This window comes from Tympanuchus pallidicinctus, unplaced genomic scaffold (genome assembly GCF_026119805.1).
Source record: "Tympanuchus pallidicinctus isolate F22 unplaced genomic scaffold, pur_lepc_1.0 scaffold5, whole genome shotgun sequence".
NCBI lineage: Eukaryota > Metazoa > Chordata > Aves > Galliformes > Phasianidae > Tympanuchus > Tympanuchus pallidicinctus.
In genome coordinates, this window is record NW_026294769.1 from 35,956,691 (window position 1) to 35,976,462 (window position 19,772).

The 19,772-nt window shown below is 37.8% G+C and overlaps 1 protein-coding gene across 3 annotated transcripts in view; it reads left to right on the forward strand.

Moving 5' to 3' along the window:
- The window catches only part of UBE2V2 (ubiquitin conjugating enzyme E2 V2), a 29,437-nt gene extending 9,916 nt beyond the window's left edge, over window positions 1-19,521 (forward strand). For 2 of the 3 annotated variants that reach the window (XM_052704569.1, XM_052704572.1), the window contains 3 exons: window positions 8,573-8,718; window positions 11,760-11,885; window positions 18,654-19,521. In XM_052704569.1, the coding sequence (XP_052560529.1) occupies window positions 8,573-8,718; window positions 11,760-11,885; window positions 18,654-18,800 (419 nt within the window). In that variant the 3' untranslated portion in view covers window positions 18,801-19,521. Of the gene's footprint in view, window positions 1-5,045; window positions 5,177-8,572; window positions 8,719-11,759; window positions 11,886-18,653 lie in introns of those variants that run through there. The other variant, XM_052704570.1, reaches the window with a different exon arrangement.
- Window positions 19,522-19,772: the final 251 nt, after the last annotated feature.

Below are 19,772 nucleotides of genomic sequence, written 5' to 3' on the forward strand. Positions count from 1 at the left end.
TGCTTTGTTTATTGGCTTCTTCTGGGAAATGTTTGCTAAGTGAAGTGTTTTCATAGGAGGAAAAACAAAGCAAAACAATTGATGAAATGCGTACTAGAGCTTACTTTTCTGAGCAATTTCAGTAAGTTCCTTTTGTACTTCCTCCTTGAAATTTCCCAGCCTAAATGTTTTCAAGTTTTTACAGATTTTAATTATTATAAAAGGCAAAGGAAGTTAACCAGCTACAGAGTTCTTATGGAGTGGAATGCATCATTGTATTTTTGTATGTCTTTAATTTGTCCTGTTAAGAAAATGAATTGTTCATGTATCAGTTGTGCTGGATATGGGCAATTTCTGTAGCTGATGCTTGTAAGATGGCCCTTTTCTATTGTTTAACATTGTAACGTGACTGGCTGTAACTTAGGAAAAGCATTCCTAAACAACATCAAATAGATGGCCATTTGCTCTATACATGTCAGTGTACATCTTTGTAGTACAAAAGCAGTACAAGTTTACCTGCTACATTTCTCTTCATTTTGATTTCTGAAGTCAAACTTTCTTGTTTGTTTCTTTAAGTCTGTGTTTCTAAACGCTTTCCACAGGTAATCTTAGCTGTGTTAGTCTTGATGAGCTGGCAGATCGGAGTGCCTGTCATTTATAGCTTAGCCCCTTGCAGACAATGGTGATGAGATGCTGGTAAATTGGTCTGTTACAGTGCATCCTTGAGACTTCAGCAAGGTGGAGAAGAAGCACTCAGGATTGCTGCTGTTTTGAGGGGTTGCCTGTGACTCATTTTGGAAGCACGGAGTGCTTAATAGCTCTCTGTTTTCCGTTGATTTTTGTTGTTGCTGTTGTTTATGCTATGTGACTTCAATAATTCCTTTTGTCATGCCATTGTTATTGACACGAAGGCAGCTGTTTGCTTTTATTTGATAAAATCAGCGATGGCTGGATCCTTGTTGTGGAAAATATACTTGCATTGTATGGATGTTTCATCCATAAGTGCTAGAATGACTTAGTAGCTTATGTACCATCCTGATCAGTTTATATCGTCCATGCTGTTGCTGAATGCTTTCATTTCACCATTTAAACTCAGAACTGTTAATGCAGAATGTTCTGTTGCATGAATGGTGTTGGAGATGTACAAGCTAAAGGGAAATAGAGAAAAATAGCATATGGTAAATGCCTCTTTATGTACAGTGTTGGTATATGGGATTTTGAGTTGGTTGTGTTGGTTCCCAGACAGAGTTCCAGAGCAGCAATTGGAGGCTTTCATGGCTACTGGAAAGCAAAACACTGCTTTTCATCAAGCTTGGATATTTGCTTTGAGCAATAATCATGTTCATCACCTGGCTGTTGGAATCAGAGCTTCTGTTACGTGTGTAGTTGTATTCCTAATTTAAAAAAAAAAAAAAAAAAAGTTCATTATGGAATTGCTGTGTTCCACTGAGAGTGGTAGCAATGCCTACCTTAATTAATATGCATCTTATACTTTTGGGTTTTGGAGCCAGACTACTGTGACTGACTTCTGATAATAATTACAATGTAATTAACTTACGCTTGGAAATACTTCTTGATATTAGATTCCAGTAGCAAGTCAACCTTTTTTTTTTTTTATTCACTGAATATTTAACTTAGCACAAGAGTGTGATGTGATAACAGGCAAACAAAAGGATAGGTCATGTTGGTTTTTTTAATGTGTGTGTGTGTGTTGTTTGGTGGTTTTTTTTTTCGGTTTTTTTTTTTTTTTTCCAGAGAAGCGTATGTCCTACAAAATTTATTTGCTCAAGGCTGTGTTTTGCAGCCAGAGTAGAAGGTTAGCACTTTACATACAGGCTTCTTTCCTCTCTTTTTTTATTTGTACATCACCCATTTCAGGGCCTACCTAGGGGTTTGGTTGTTGCAATTCTTTTTAGCTTTTGTCAGTACGATATTTCAGCTTTCATCTGTGTTCCCTTCTGAGTAAGACTTCTTATGAATCACTCAGGTTGAAAGGTACATGAAAGGTGCCTGTTGTTTTCTCTGTGTTTCTCTTCATAGTTTTTTTTATTTTTTCTCTGTGCCTCAGGAGAAATTATAATACAGGTTAAGATTTGCAAAGCTGACATTTGTCCTGTCTCCTGGGATGTCAGATAGCTATTTTTTTGCCGGCCCGAAGCTGTTAAATGGAATTTGAGTGGGTTTTTTTGTTTGGGATTTTTTTTTTTTTTTTTTTTTTTTTATTGCTAAGTTCTACATGTTCTGTAGTTTTTGTTAGCTGGAAGTCAGTGGGCTGCAGACATCCCATACATTCAAAACTGTTGATGCTGCAGTTTTCCTGATGTGGCTGCATCAATCGAATAGAATAACACCCCGAACAGAATCCTGGCTGTGCTAATGTATAATTACTGATTTTCAGTATAATAGACAGTGTCACACATAAGGCTCTGTGTCAGGCTATGAAAAATTAAGCTCATGGTGCCACTCTGTAGGGGCCAAGGAGAAGAGAGGAGTTCACATCGTCACCCTCCTGTCTGTTGCACGGCTGGTCCCAAGAGACGTGCAGGGAGTTTGGGCTCCCAGGTGCAATTGCATATTCTGGGATTTATTTTTCAGTTTTGTGCATTCTGTTTTGTTAAGTTAGTTCCTTAATCAAGAGTGTGTTGTCTTCAGTTTTTAAAATCACTTCTCTTTGGTGTGAAACAGCAGAGATGCATAATTTACCTTCAGCTGCAGATAGAGACAAATAACAGACAGCTGCTCAGTGACATCCAGAACATACTTATTCTTGTAAGTATCCAAGAAATTAAGCAATATAATTGAAATTTCACAGGAAGCGCTGAAGGATTTCATATTTCACGGTTTTAAAACAAAATGTTCAATTAAAGCAGTTTAAATGCATTTTTAAAGCAATTAAAAATATGTTTCTATGGACACGGTTGTATCAACACAGCCCACTTACATTTAAACTGATTTATATGACCACAAAAGGAGTCTGTCAGCATAAGTTATTAAAAAATGTGATTTAATGTAACCAGTCTGTGCTGTCAAACTTGACTGAAGTGCAGTTTTGTGTCTTTTTTAATGCTTATTAATCTATACCAGTAGGTGATCTGGCATTAGCAGCTGTGAAACTGTGTCCTGATACAGCAGCAGCAACATGTTTTTCCAGCCTTTCCTCTTTTATTGCAGCTGTAAATGTTACTGGTCCTGCTAAAAGGTGCTGAGGATTCCTTTTTTCTGACTTTTTTTTTTTTTTCCAGATTGTGTAGCTTTTGGTTAGAGCATAAATGTAAGGTGGTTTTTTTTTTTTTGTTTTTTTTTGTTTTTAATTTGTTCTGTTCCCCCAGTTACAAAAGTAACTCATGTATGGAAGTAGACTTTCCTTAATATTTATGCAAGTCTCTCCAAAAGTAATTTCTCCTATTTATTTCCATGGAAACTACAACACATGCAAAGTGCACAATAACACTGTTTGACAGAGCAAGTTTTCAGCTACAAAACACTATTTTTCATCGTGGTTACCAGCATTAGCTGTGCATTTTCACTTTTGATAAACAGGAGCCTGCATGCCACGCTCATAAAAATCTTCATGACTGCCTGGAACATGGCTTGTCTTTCACATCGTTGTCACCACTGCTGAAATGCACCACCCACCACATCACTGTGCCAACATCCACTGTTTGGTCTCCACAAACATTCAGCAAGTGTTGACGAGTGTCAGTGGGTGCCATTTTTTCCTCATGGAGGAATTCAGTCCCATACTTGTGCTCTGTACACATTTCCGTCAGACTCCACTCTGTCAGACTACTCCTCTGCTGCCATCTGTCACACAGCAACAATATGTAATGGGATGTTGGCAGGAAGGTTCAACCTCTACTTTTGTATTGCCAAAATCATAAAATAGGAGGCATTACTTTGTGGCTGTCTTTGTATTCACTAGTTTTGCTACTTGGTCTTTTTTCATTGTTCAAAGGTATTTAACTTCATTGTTAGTTCCACAAATTTCCAATAGGCATCAGCTACTGTAGTCTAGTTTCATGATTAAACTATTGGTACGTATGACCATGACTGTTATTGTGTGTATGTGTGTTTTGTTTGTTTTTAAGTGAAGTGTTTCCTTCAGCTCTGTGAAAACTTGGTAAATGCAGCTTGACAGTTCTTGTGTGCAGTGTTGGAGGGTCAGGATGTACTTGTCAGTAAAATCTGCAGCGAGTTAAGCTTTGAAGATGAACTGAAAAGCAGGCGGGGGAGGTTGCTTTTGTTTTATTTGTAATTGTGATGAATCCAGCTGTATTTTCACATACAAATAGCTGTGCTGCCCCTAGCCATCAAACATTCATGATTGGGTTGCTGCCCAGCTCTGCCACTCCAGTATCAATTGATGAATCAGAGCATTTCTTTGGAAGTATGGGCAAGGGGTTGTTTTCCGATTCTTAGATACAGGATTGCATAAGAAAATGATTTTCTGCACTTCCTATGAACAAAATGAAATAGAGGAATAAAATTTGTCTGTGGATGTGAACCAGGTACCTTAAATATAGAAGTGTTCTTACTAAAAACAAACCCAATATTTCATGTAAAAAATCATTTCTTGTATCTCCAACCCAGATGTTGTAGAACTGAATAACATTCTGAAAGGAAGCAAATTTTTGCTCTAGTTTCAATTAACTTGTAACATCTTTTTCTAGGAGGTTTTTAAATGAGTTGGAATCTCATAGGTGGTAATGGTTTTTTGTACATTTTCCCAGTAGACATTTTGACGCTTATTTAACTGCAGAGCAGTGTTTGCTGCCTGCTTGTAGCACTGATGGTGCTAGGAGGTTGGTGCGGGGAGCCTGTCACTCCCTGTGGGTAGAAGGGAGAACCAGTGAGCAGAGACGACTGAGTGAAAAAAGATGCAATAAACACGACAGTCCCAAGGCTTTATTTTCTAGAAACCTGTCATTTCCTGTGGTCTTGTATGTGAAGCTCAGTTTGCCAGTCTGCTTATCCCTGCACCCATGGCTTTGCAAAGGAAGGCACCTGTTATTTTCCTTCCTGAGTCAATTCAGTTGATTAACTGGGTGGATTTGGTTTTATTACAGGAAGAATAGCTTTTTGCTAAATGAGTGTGCCAGTGCAGCTAATTGAGGAGTCCAATCAGTGCAAGAGTGGGAGGGGGGACCTCTACTGGCAGTGAGCAGCTGAGCTCAGCTGCATGGGAAGGCAACAGCAGGTGAGCAGAAAAAATATTAAGGCCCATTTGGTTGATTATGTGCTCTTCTTCCAGAGATAATCTGCAACTCAGGAGCTTTGTGATCAGGGCGGGGCTTCTGAGAAATGGATTTAAGGCACTGGAGAAGCATATGATAATGATTGTAAGAAGCATAATGATAAAGGGGAACGGCTGCTTACGAGGGTGGATGGTGATAGGACAAGGGGGAATGGTTTTAAACTAAGACAGGGGAGGTTTAGGTTAGATGTTAGGAGGAAGTTTTTCACCCAGAGGGTGGTAACACACTGGAACAGATTGCCCAAGGAGGTTGTGGATGCCCCATCCCTGGAGGCATTCAAGGCCAGGCTGGATGTGGCTCTGGGCAGCCTGGTCTGGTGGCTGGCAACCCTGCATATAGCAGGGGGGTTGAAATGAGGTGATCATTGTGGTCCTTTTCAACCCAGGCCATTCTATGATTCTATGATAAAGATTGGAGAAGTGTAAGATAAATCAAGTCCACAATTTTATTTGGGAAAAGAACGTGTGAGGCACGAGGCTTTGCTTTGTGAGGCTCCATGTGCCCATCAAAAACTTTTCATGCAAATGAACAGCAACACCTGCGGATAGATCAGGTTGCTCAGAGACTCTTCCAGCCTGGCCGTGGGAGTCACATGCTGCAAAACATTGATCTACTGTAAGTTTGTCAGGTCAAGATGGGACCAGAAGAATGAACATAGGAATTTCAGAGAAGTTTTTTGAAAGGATCTCTACTGAAGAACAGAGAAATTATCTGCTCCTTGATTCCTATAGTGCTAGTACTTTCAGGTAATTGTATGTACAGTCTTACCTGGGAAAAGAAGTTTCCAGATTAGCTGAGCTCCACTGAAGTGTAGTTCTACATCTGAATGTTTGCTGCTGCTTAACTGAGATCCTTGTGAGCTGGATCATTTTGTCAAGCCTTCAGGAAACTAACCAAAATGTATAATTTTATGCTCAGTTAACAACCTAAAATAGCTAATTATGTAGCTTACAGAAGCAGTAATATCGAAGACAGAAGGAAGGTGAGGCTATACATGAGCGACTTAATTTCCTTACGCTGTCCTTCTATACCTTTTGCCTTTTCCTGGGAATTTGGAGAAATTGGGTATTTGTGTAACTTTTAGGAGATGCTTGCTGGCCTGTTTTGATGAAAAATGTTTAGAACATTTTCTGAACGCAATTTAAAGGAAACCATATTTATGCAAGGGAAGCTATTTAGATAGTTGCTGAAGGATATGCTTGTCTGTGCTGTTCCATGTCGGTATTAATTAAATAACATATTATACATTTTGGCCTTAATTCTTTGGACAGACCATTGGCAATGCAGAGTAGGGTAGTTTCAAACCTGAAATCTCAGTGACTAACGTATGAAAACCAGTTTTCTTTCACCTTCATCTTTTTCAAGCTATATAGTATATACTTCTTGTTAAGAACTTTGTGTACGCTCAGTTTTTATGTTAGTTCTATAATGGACCTTATTTTTTCCAGTGAAATCATAGAATACCTTGAGTTCTTGATCCTTGGGATCTCTTCCAAGTCCCAACCCCCCTGTCACAGGCAGGCCCACCAACCTCCAGGTGTGGTACCAGGCTGCTCTGGGCCCCATCCATCTGGGCCCAACCTGGCCTTGAATATCCAGGGACGAGGCATCCAGAGCCTCTCTGGGCAGCCTGTTCCAGCACCTCACCACTCATAGTAAAGAACTTCCCCCTGACATGCAATCTAAACCTTCCTTTCTTCAACTTAAAACCATTTCCCTTTGTCCTGTGACTGTCTACCCTTGTAAAAAGTTGATTCTCCTCCTGTTTATAATCCCCTTTTAAATACTGGAAGGTTGCAATGAAGTCACCTCATGGCCTTCTCTTCTCCAAGTTGAAAAGCCCAGCTCCCTCAGCCTGTCTTTGTAGAGGAGGTGTTCCAGCCCTCTGATCATCTTTGTGGTCCTCTTCTGGATCCTCTTCAACAGCTCCACATCTTTCCTGTATTGGGGCCTCAGACCTGGACACAGTATTCCAGATGGGGCCTCATGAAGGCAGAGTAGAGAAGGACAATCACCTCCTTGTCCCTGCTGGCCATCCCTCTTCTGATGGAGCTCAGGATACCATTGGCCTTCTGAGCAGCAAGAGCACATTGCTGGCTCATGTTTAGTTTTTCATCCGTCAGGACCCTCAGGTCCTTCTCTGCAGGGCTGCTCTCAGAGATCTTTCCTTTCGGTCTGTATGGATGCCTGGGATTCCTCCAACCCAAGCGCAAAACTTTGCACTTTGCTGTGTTGAACCTCATCAGGCTCACATGGGCTGCCTTTCAAGTTTGTTGAGGTCCCTCTTGGTTGCAAAACAGGTTCCCTAGTGAAAAACAGATACAAAACAGATGGGAAAACAAACAAACAAAAAACATTGGAAACACTATAGCTAAAGTAGCTTTTAGGAAATCTATCAGCTGTAGGTAAAAATATAGTTAATAGTATTTATTGAAAGAAAACTGAAGTTGTAATAATTGCAATCTCATCACTGTGCATTTGAAAATGAAAGTATACTGTGAGGGCATGTGCAAGCATTAACATTCCTAGTTCCCTACTGTCATACTGAAATATAATTTTACTTTGAGATATAAAGCAATTCCACTTGTTTAATATCTATCAATATCTGTCTGTCCCCACATATCATCATAAATCCAGTAATTATAGTTCAGCTAAGTGAATATTACTTGGCTTTCTGTAGAGACAGTACATTTTTATTTTCTGTTGTGAATACATCATTAACTCTCTTCAGCAACTTAATCAGTGTTTTTATGCTGCTTTTTCTTTTTGCTCTGTTAGTTGGGAATAATAATCACTGGGTTAAATGGGACTTGATTTGTAGTTTTTTAGTATCTGTTTAAGTATCTGTTTCATTGATTATTATTTTTTTAATCAAATCAAATAATTTGAAAATGTTTCAGTCTTTCTTCTACAGTTTACATATTTTAATGTCATTGTGTTGTGTTGCACTCTTTAATTATTTTTGCGAAGAATTTGCAATATTGATTTAATTAGAATTGCACTGAGTAGAACCTGATTTCAATTAATTGATTTTGAAACGCTTTGGCTTTAAACAGTACTGTGCTAGAGAAATAGGAGAATCTGAATTAAGCCAAAGCAAACAGAGCAGAAATCTCTTATTTTCTCTTACATAGTTTGTCTTGCTAACATGGCTTCTGGAGAAGTGTATACTTGCTTCAGAATAACTTGAGTGCTAACTAAATTCAGACAGGAAATGTTCCTTATGCTTTGAAAATACATTCAGTCATTGCCAGTGCATGCCATATAGAAGCAATGAAGTAATTTATCTTTTTGTTGATGTGACCAGTATTAACTACATTCTTCCATTTTTTCTGTAGTTAAAGTACCTCGTAATTTTCGCTTGTTGGAAGAACTTGAAGAAGGGCAGAAGGGAGTAGGTGATGGTACAGTAAGCTGGGGCCTTGAAGATGATGAAGATATGACACTCACCAGGTGGACAGGCATGATTATTGGGCCACCGAGGGTAAGCGTGACAATAAAATGTTGCAAGCACTACAAAATGCCAACTGGAAAAGGTTACTCCCTACATTGTAAGGGAATTAGTTGAAAGGTGGTGTAAAATTCATTGAAGGTTGTAGTTGTGGTTGAAAAACTGTATATTCACATTAGAAGTCATCATTTTCTGGCATGTTAGTGTTTTCAGTCCAGCCTCCAGTCTAGTACATGTTTCTGCAACTGTTTAAGCCAGTTGTGTTTTTACACTTTCTACTGAGTTAGAAATATACTTAGTCAGTATTTCCATCATTACTGCCCATAAATGTGCAGTGACAATGCAGTCAACAGGGTAAATTTCTTTCCAAGGTTCAAGTCTGTGCCTAGCAGTTTTAGTTCTGTAGCAAAGATTTATCAGATAGTCTTTTAGTATTGCAATTTATGCAGTCTTCTTGAATCGGTCCTAAAGAACAAGCAGTTGTTAGTTACTTCTAATAGGATAAAGTTTATAAATAATAATAGGAAAAAAAAGTCAAATCCTTCTGACCTTTTAATTTCTATGAAATATCATCTCTTCTGAAAGCCTGCAAGAGATGTAATCATCCCTGATGTGAGTATCAGCCTTACCTGATATGAGTGAACACATCTTCACCTAACATGTAACTTTTGTGCAAGCTTGCTAATGAGTTAATATGATACAAAGGATCACCATTTAGGACTTTAAATGAGTTTACTTCCAGCAGCTCTAAGTTAGCACATCTTTCACTGCTAACACGAGTATACTGTCTTGTGCCTCCTTTGGTGCTGGAGGGCTTATTGACTTATCCAAGACAAGAACTGAGATCAGAATTTGACCTCAGTGAAGATAATGAGTTCCAGAGTTACATTCAGTGTAATTCAAGCTCCTTTTGGAAGTCAATTAGCTGCAGCATGCAGCAGTCTGTTTAGAATATCTGCATAATTGTATGGAACTCCTGAGACTTGGATATGTTTGAGACAGGACCAATTTAAAATACAAACGTAACACGAGTATGCCTGGATACTGGGTTGTGTGGAGTCACAGTATTCAAATCTGTTCAGAAGAAAATTTGTTATAGTTTCCAGAACTGTCTGGCTGATTTCTGGTTTCACCTAAAGCAGATTCTTAATGCACCTTTGAAGGAAGTGATTATTATGTAGGAGGCTAAAGGATTTTACTAAAAACAGAACAAACCTCTGAGATGCAGTTTACATTCCAGTCAAATTATATTGTTTATTTTTTTTTCTTTCTGACTTTCTATGTAAAAGAGTGCAAGCAAGTAATATTCTGGACCATGTTACAGACTTGCAGTCTTGCTTAGAGTAGAAAGAATTTCAGTATGTGGAGACCATGGATAGTAAAAGCCACCAGCTCTCAAACCAGGATGGTACCTCAATGAAAAGAGCTGCGCATCCAGTTTTGGTGTTTGTAGAAGATGGGTGTTTTTGGAATTGGTTGAGTTAGGTAGAGAGTGTGCAGCTTGGCTGAGCACAGGGAAAGTTGCTAATACTTCCCACAGCATGAAGTTCTTCATATACCAGTCTCTGGAGCTGTGCAAGGAATTGCTTATCAATGTTTTCTTACTTGATTTGCAAGGTGAACCAACAAGGAAAGGGGAGGAGAAATTTGTTTTGAATGAAAGGAAACATTTTTCTGACCATGGAAAAATGCTTTTGAGACTCTTGGGGGAGCTGGTCATGGACATTTAACTTACAGTTAAGCATCAACTGGAAAAGCACAGCAAAATTGAAAAGCTGCCTGGATTGGAATGAGGGAATGTGAATGAGTGCCATTCTCAAGAATTTTCAGAGTTGTGAGTAATGGATGTACATTTTGGCCTGTTTCCACAACTGACAGCATTCTTCTCTGAAACGTGGTAGCACATATATTATCTGTAGCAGGACAAGATTAGTTTTTTGGGCTTCCTGCTTGTAGTGGGTAATAACAGTAGAAAATCTTTTTTTAAATTTATTTTTATTTTTTTTGTAGAAAGGTATCCTGCTTCCTTTTGTTTCTTTCTGACCCAGTTGTTGGTTTATCTGTAGCTTCTTGAAATTACAGGACATGGTTAGGATCCTTCATGTGGCTGCCATTTACTTGGACACAAAGTGAACTTTTGACAATTAGACATTGAAGTTGATTCTTCTACTTGGAGTGAGTGACAGCTGGCTGATGCAGAACAGCTTGCAGATGGTACTTTTTGAAAGTTTGGCAGCATCTTTTTGCTGCAGGTTCATATTAGCAGTAGGCGTTGTGTAGGAGCTGGGTTTATATTCCTTTTGGAGTGCAGGCACTTGTGCATCAGTGACCAGTGGAGATGCTGATGCTTTTTATCGTGCATGTCCTACTTGACAAGAAAAAAAAAGTTAGAATTGTGTTTATTTTTGATTGGATTTTCTCAAGATATACTTAGAAACAAATAAGAATGAACTGTTAATGAACTCTTCCACAGTCGTTTTGGAGAGGTGTCTTCTGCAAAGGTGCTGTCACCTAATTACACTGCCTGAAATTAATAAATGCTTTGGTAAACCAATTTTTAGGGCCATTTCTTGATTTCATTCCTCTCTGAAATATTTACTTGCTTAAAAATTCTCAGCAATGGGAGTCTTAGAAATTTTCTGGAGTGCTACTTACTTCTAGAATATGTATTTTTATTTTTCATCTTCTTTTTTGCTTGGTTATTCTCACCTTTATCTTTCCCTGTTCCCTTTTTGTTTTCTCTAAAGATTATTTTCTTCCTTTAGCTCCCTGCTGTGCTAAAAGTGCTTTGGCAATGCAAATGGAGTAAATGTGAATTAAAAAAAAATTCTGTTAAAATCTTTCGTATGGTACTGTCAATAAGTAGTATAATTTATAGAAACTCATCAGCTAACCAACATAACCAAAACAGTGGGATATCAGTTACTAATCCAATACTATCAAGGAGTACATAATCATAATAAGTTTAATTATTTTGTATTTCTTTGTCTTTATTCCTCTTGCCTTTGCTTTTTGTTATTTTCTGAATATTCAGCTTTCAGTAAGATGCATTAGTCTGTCTTTTTGCTTTCTAGACAAACTATGAAAACAGAATATACAGTCTGAAAGTAGAGTGTGGACCTAAATATCCAGAAGCACCTCCTACAGTTAGATTTGTAACTAAAATTAATATGAATGGAATAAATAATTCCAATGGAATGGTAAGTTGAAATGGTAAGACCAACAATATTGTTAATCTGTACTATAAACTATTTATATCCCAGATGAGGATTATGCATGTTGGAAGGAGTTTTCCTATTTAAATTGTACAGTATGAAGTACTTGGTTTAAATGAAATTTTGGTTGCCTATTGCACACATTTAAATCTTAAGGTGTTTACAGTATTTTAGTGGCTCTCAGTGGCTTGTTAGTGAGAGAGGCATTATTTATAATACTGAAACTCTTGTTTCTCTGAAATAAAATCAAAGGCTTTAATTTTGCACAGGAAAAAAAAATGTTTACGCCATATATTTTCCATGGATTGCTCTTACAACAATGATATTAGATTCTATCCTAACAGGAATGCTGTACTAAAGACCATTTTTTGTTTAGTTAGTAAAGTTTGTTTTAGTATCCAAACTTTATCTGATATTTCCATTAATTACAAATGGAAATGTTTCTGCCTGAATCGTATTGTGGATGAACTGATGTGTTTAAATGCCTATTTTCTTTATAGTGGGTTTATTCAGATCTGAGATTATTTTTAAGCTTCAGTCTTAAAGCCTTTTAATATAGGTAGTAACTGCTTTCATATTAAAGATCCATTTGCAGTGAATTACATTCTTAGCAGTGTGTTTGAGCTGTTGTGAGTCTTAAAAGTATACTGATCATCCAAAGCCAGTGAACTAACACCTCAGCAATAGTTTAAAGGGGATTTGAAATTTCTTCCTGCATAGTCAACAACCCAACTCTATCTGAAGATCTTATTAAAATTGCTGTCTACAAACCAGCTGTTGCTCTTTATTCCAGCTGTAGCTTATAATCTCAGTATTTGTATTTATTAAGAGGTTGTGACCAGCCAAAGCTGCCAATCTGGAATGCAGTAGAGCTTTTGGTATGTTTATAATATTGTTTTCATACGTCCCCCTTGTAACATGTATTGTTCTGAATCAGTGAAGAAGTATGTTGTCATTAATTCATCTGTGCATGCCTGAGAATATAGCTGCTGGTTTCCAGAAGCAAAATTTCAGGCCTGCAGAGCCTAAAAGCTTGTGTTTACTGAGCCCATCTGCTTGGAGCTTGTGTTTGGAGAAGTCTGGACTCCCTCAGCCTGATGAGAAAGGGGCTGAATATTGGGACCGGAAGTTTGACGGGTGGTTTTAAAAGCACTGATAAAATTCAGTCGTTACTATAGGAAAATCTGATTCTAATTCATTTGCAGCAAAAGTTCATTCTTACCCCCAATGGTTCTGGCAGATAGAATACATTATGAAGGATTTGCTGTGCGTGCAGATCTTTAACTGTACGTGTTTCATGGATTTCAGTAGGAATAGGTTGTACTTCTAACGTAAACCGTTCGCAGCACTAACGAATTTAAAACTCACTAAGTGATTTTTTGATGTACCCTTTGTCTTGATTTCTTGTGTTTTTAACTTGTTTTGCTGTTGTTCTCACTAAAATTGTGCCAGACATATCAGATAAAGTGGAGGCACATTTTACAGTTGAGAGCACAGAACTGGAATTCTGACGGAGAGCTGAGTTTGGCTTTGCTCCAACCTAGTTTTTCATTTTTGGTTAAGCCACTTATCTGTGGTGTATTCTGTGTGGATAGAAATGTCACGTTTCTGGAGAAGTGATACACAAAGAGTGTACAAGATATAGAGGCAGTTCACTTGTGCTGAACAGATTCTTTTCTAATGGAAAGGGTAAGAATAAGAAGCCATTCTATCTAAACATGAGGGAACATTTCCCTGTGTGAGCGATAGCACTGGCACAGACTGCCCAGAGGCTTTGTGGTCTCCTCCTTGGAGATTTTCATATGCCACCTGGGCACTTTGCTCTGGGCTGGGGCTGAGACAGGTGGACCCAAAGGTCTCTTCCCAAGAGTAGGATAACTTTATATTTTCTTAGTTCCAAATTCAAAAAAACTAGACAAATCTTGGTTTTCATTTTCAATCTTCTAAGCATGCATTTCAAAAATAGGGCTTTAAGTAAAAACTTTTGTTTATAGTGTGAGTATGGATGATAGTATATGCATACTCTAAAAGCTGTTTAGCTTTTCATTAAAGCTTCTTTTTAAACGTTAGTGAAAATTTGTGTGTTTTTTTTTTCAGAACCAGGTGTTATTTAGAAATTCTAAAGCAATTCTGATCATAATAGAGGTCTCTTTGCAGTAGTTCTGTGCACATATGTTCCAGCTTGCTGCAAAATACTGGAAAGCAGAATAAATGTATGTATGTTTAATGGATGAAAGTATTATTCTGTTGCCTGAGCCACAAACTCAGATTCCTTTTCTTCTAAAATGTGCTCCAGCTTCTTTGGAATAGTTCATGTTTCTGCTTCCTATTTTATTTCCTTGTCTCTCTGAAGCTGCTCTCTCACTGATTCTTTCATATAATAGATCATAAGTGGTTTGCTGCATACTTTGAATGATTGAAGATGACAGTGTTTTGTCTTCAAAGAAGCTCTGCTATCTGTATTTCTGCAGCCTCTTTGTTCACTCATGGCCGTCTTTTGATCACGTTACTTGTAGATGTCATGAAAAATATTGATGACTTGCAGAATAGAAGCCCAAGATAAACAGCACCAGAAGTGTTGCCATGACAATATTATAGTAATACTCAAAACATTTTTGGCAGTGTTAAAGTATACAAAATAATTATGCCATTGCTCGAGGTAGAGTCCCCAGCATGAGCTTCAAGGATAATAATTTCTTTTGAGTTAAGTGTGAAAGGTGGAGGGGAGTGATGGATGTGTACTGGAGTTAATGTTAGCGTAAGAAAGCTAGTTTTAAACTGCTTCTGTGTTTTCCGTTAGAGTGCAGTTATGTGTGTTGAGTTTATTCTTACTGACTGTTGGAATATTTTGACTTCCAGTTGGATTGTTTTGGGAAGGAACTTGTGCTTGTGAGTGAATTTTCCATCAGCAGCATAACTTCAGAGACATTGTAGAAAAGGAGAGGGCTGCTTTAAGGGTATTTTGTGTAAGAAGGCCTAACTTAGGTTCATTGAATCACCCTTGGAAATTGCATTTCTTATTTGCAAGCTTTAGCATGTGGTTTTCTGCTTTTCAGTTTGCCTGTGGAGCTACTGAGTTTGCACACAGGACTGGGGTCCTAATTTCAGAAAAGCTAGTCTGAGTACTTACATATGGCTGGACAAAATGCTTTTCTGTGCTAATGGTCATTGTTGTACAACTGTATTTAAATTATTGTTCTTAATGCTGTAGAGTGTTTTTGGTGGGTTTTTTTTTTTTTGTTTTGTTTTTTTTTAAGTTTTAATTCTGTATCCTGTATTGATGAAATGCAGGTTGTGTTCTGGTATGCTATTTATTTTCACATGGTCTTTTGGAGGTGTCTAATTTTTGAGCCTCTGAGAGTTTTTTTAGCAGTCTGTCTTGCAGGATTTGCATCACAAAAACTTACAGCTGGAAATCCTTGTTACTTATAAATTTACTTGGGCCTCTGTCAACTATAATTCCGTCAAATGCTGTCCAGTTACTGCTTTGAGTGTGTTTATTGTAAACTAAGCAGTTTGCTTCTGCTTTAAGTTCTCCTAAAGTTACTGAGAAAATTATAAATACCCAATACTTGGCAGCATTTTGGAAAATTATTTGTTTTGATTCCAGTAATTTAGTGAAATAACGTACATAATTTCTCCTTTTTTTAAAGTTACATTTACAGTTGTGTACCCCAGAAAAAAAACAGTCCTCAGATTGCATTTTTCAGCCCTATTAGCCTTTATGCCATCCAGAAACTTCTTCCTCTTATATATAACAGATGCATCCTTCAATATTACTTAGATGCTCTTGTGTGATTTGAATGTTACATAGTTTGTGTCAGCCTTCCAAATATCTTAGCGTTGTTCTTCATAAAGTGAATTTACTGCACACTGTCTAAATGGGAAATACATTCTGCAGTGCAATTCCTGAGCCAAAATCTTCACTGCTGTAAGATGTCATCAGTAAGTCGGTGACTTGCAAAAAGAGCCTTGAGATAAACAGCAACAAAATGTTATGTTGTAGCAGTCTTTACTCAGAAAGCATTCATAACTTTAAGACAGAGTTTACAGTCTGTGAGCTACTATTACAAATTCCCAGCCAAAAAGAAAGGCTGAAGAAGCTTACTTTGGAGTGATCCCTTCTCATATTCCAGCACAGCTAGAATGTAGAACTGCATTGCTTAAACATCAGTGATGACTGATCACTAAGTGCTGCAACTGAGGCTGAGTGCATGCTTGAGATAGACTAAAAAGGTGAAGTTGTGGAGAATCAAGAAAAAGGAAGATAGTTTTGGAGCAGAACTGCAAGGCTGAAGGCAGATGTTCACTGGAGGAGTCCCAGAAAAACTGCCTTTCCATCTATTTTTTGCTAACTTGGTCCTTATCTGAACAGATACTAAGTTTTCTCTTTCAAACCTACTGAAAGCTAAACCTGCCTTTCTCTTCTTACTCACATTGGCTTACTGTTGTCTTCTAAAGCCACCAGTTGTTGATTACCGCATAATTACCATAGCCTCCAATGTGTGCATTTCTCCTGCTTTTCTGTTGCAGCTGTTGTCTGGTCCTTGGCCTCATTTACCTTTACTTCTTTCCCGTAGTTCTTCTTGGGGGAGATGACTGGTTTTCAGGGAGATTATTGATGTGATTTCTCCTCAGCTACTGAGGGTGTTGTATTTCAGGCCAATATGGAAGTTGTTTAAATTACAGGTCTGTCAAAGGGCACAGACCAGAGCAGTTGGGGAGTACTCATATTTTGTTGTATTTCTCTGAACAGAAGAGGATAGTAGGTAAGCTGCAGAGAAGTATTAGCAAGTGATAAGTGTGTATACATGTGTAGGGAAAAAGGACTTCTTAATCACCTGCAATAAAATGCAAAGTGAACATATGACCTGGCATTCATTTCATCTGTTACTGAGATTTTGCTGCTTTTATCTACCACACTAAACCAAATACTTGTGTCAGAAGAAGAGTCCAGGAATTACCGTGATGGTCTGACTGTTGATCTAGTGGGTAGCAGCCCTGCCCGTGTCAGGGGTTAGGGTTAAAGATCGCCTAGTTTTAGGGTGATCTTAGGGTGATCTAGTTTTAACCCATGTTAGGGTTAAAACTGGGTGATCTTTAAGGTCTCTTCCAACCCAAGCCTTCCTAGGATTCTAAGACTATAGTGTTACTTTGAAAACTTTCCTGTGTAAACTCATGCACTTATTGGTTACTTCAAACTGCCATGACCTTGATGCATAAGATAACTTTCCTTTTGATCTCCTTTCTTAATTATTACAAACATTTATAAATTATGTATTAATCTTCCTGCCTTTTATACTGTGGTTTGATGATGTGAGGTCTTTTGCAGCGGTGCTGGCTATATAAGGAGCTCTGACTCTAGGCAGAACGTTCTTTGTACAAAGAGAAGTGCTGAGCTGTGAATTGGATCAAGGATCCTGCCCTCTATCACTTCACATCACAAAGAAGGCCTACAAGCATTTCACGGCTCATCTGAAATGCTGATACACAGTAGCACTGCTATGGGGAAAAAGTGCCTAGTGAGAGGGAGAATTTTCTTGAGTTCTTATTGCTACCTACACCAGCATGCTGTTAAGCTTTGGCATCAGTTTCCTCTTACAAAAAGGTTTAGTCTCATCTTCTGGTGTTCTGAAAATAGCCTCAACTTGAACAATCTAGAAAGAAAATGCTTCTGCTAGAATTCTTTCTAAGGACAGTGAAGTTTTTTTGTTTTTGCTTTTTGTTCTAATGAGAAGGAGAGAAGAAGCTTCATGATGCTTTATACAGCCTAAATTAGAAATCGGTGACTTTTCAGCACATTTATAGCCTCGTGGCCTACCTGCATTACTGTGGCAATGGAACTCAGCATTGTGCAGTTGCCTATTCTTGTCCTTGGGGCTCCTTTGCTGTCCACTGCTTTGGGCTCCCTAAGATCTTCTTAGGATGCTCTGTGCAGCCTGAGTGGACAGGACGTACCTGCTGCCAAAACAGGCTGATTTTCATTTGGTGACTTGTGCTTGCCTATTGAAACCTCTCTGTTGTGTTGTGATTGTGGAAGTTATCTCACAGGTTTAATAAATGAATAGGAAAAGTCCACATGTAAGTAATCTTCACAGCTCCATTAAATAATTTACTGCAAGAACAATGTGAAGAACTAATAAATGGCTCAACATCATGAATCAAGTATTTCAGGCTATTTCTTAGCATATGTACTGATACTTGGTATATCAGAAGCACCACATAATATCAGTATAGAATAATCACAAACTGATACTTGAAGCAAAGGAAATATTCCTTAAGAGAGGTATTTGCAAGCACTTGTGTGTCAGTGTTTTCCTCAGCTCTTTAAAAACCCAAGTGTATATATTTAATATATACTTAATGAAGGTGATTTTTTTGAGTCATTTGAAACAAATTGGTAGAATTGAATTTTGTGAGGTATGGTTCCAGTTTAGCAATGAACTATTTACTGACTTCTTCTCCACTCACCCCATCCTTTTTGTTCTCACTGATGTTAATATCAGCACAGGCGGAGGGATCCACCTGCATGGGTTTTATTGCAGAATCTGTATCTGTGCAACTGTATGTTTATTTTCCTAAAAACTGTGTTATGAGCACAGTTCATAAAGTGGGGACTTTATGCCACAGAGAAATTGTCAGAGAATGTTTTGACTCTTTCTTAGAAGCATTAGGTCAATAGCAGTAATTCATACATAGGTTTTTGTTAATTATTATTTCATTATAACTTACAACTTTCTCTTTTCTTTCCAGGTGGATGCACGGAGCATACCAGTGTTAGCAAAATGGCAAAATTCTTATAGCATTAAAGTTGTACTTCAAGAGCTAAGACGTCTAATGATGTCCAAAGAAAATATGAAGCTTCCACAACCTCCAGAAGGACAAACTTACAACAATTAATTTTAGCTGATTCTCAAACTTCTGTCTTAAAACAACAACCTTCTACTCATGTTAATGTCTTGATTAAATCTCACAATGCAAACACCCACACATTAAAAGAATTTCAGCTGGTATACATGACCTGGACATTTGTAAGAATATATATAATATATGTATGCCCAATATGTTTTCAGGCACTATGGGAGAAAAAGGCAGCACAATTATTTTTTTCTCTTACCAAGGCACTGTCATTTAAGCATAAGCCTGGAATAGCCTAAAATTGGAATTCAGGTTTTACAAGATGAAAGCATGACAGGAAGTGTCAGATTGCTGTGGAATAATATATGTTTCTGAAAATAATCTCTTGAGAAGGCAAAATATAAATGGCATGCTTTATCCATCTTGCTTAGTAAAAGAGCTGCAGTTAAAATTTGTTTTAAAGTAGCAGGTACAGTGAATACCGTTGCTCATCTTGTTTAATTTTGCAAGGGTGTGGGTACCGACTACTAGTAGTGTCACAAAGTATGTTCAGGATTGTTTTGATACCTGTATTTATAAAATGGGGGGATTAATTTCTGTTAAGCAGCTCCTGTGTGTTACATGTATTGGACATGGCAAATATTTGTTTACAGTCTTTGTTCTAATAAACCATGCATTTAAGTTTTAGTGAAACAAAGGAAATGTATGGATATGTGATTGAGATTAAAGTTAGTCTTAAAATGTAAATAAAATGTGGAAAGTGTCTGAGGCTGTGCCATTTCTATAACAGTGATGTATTATATGTACAGTAACTTGCAGAAGTAGTGGAAAGCCAAACATAATATTGCTGCTGGTTTTACATGCACCTTCTATTCTTACATTTTGTATGCTTAGTTTACTTTAGAGGTCAAGGTATTTCTTTGGCAGCAGAGTAACGTCTGTCATCTCTGCTACCACTTCTTTATACAAACTTGCACTGTGCATGTAAAGAAAAACAAAAAACCAAACAGCCTC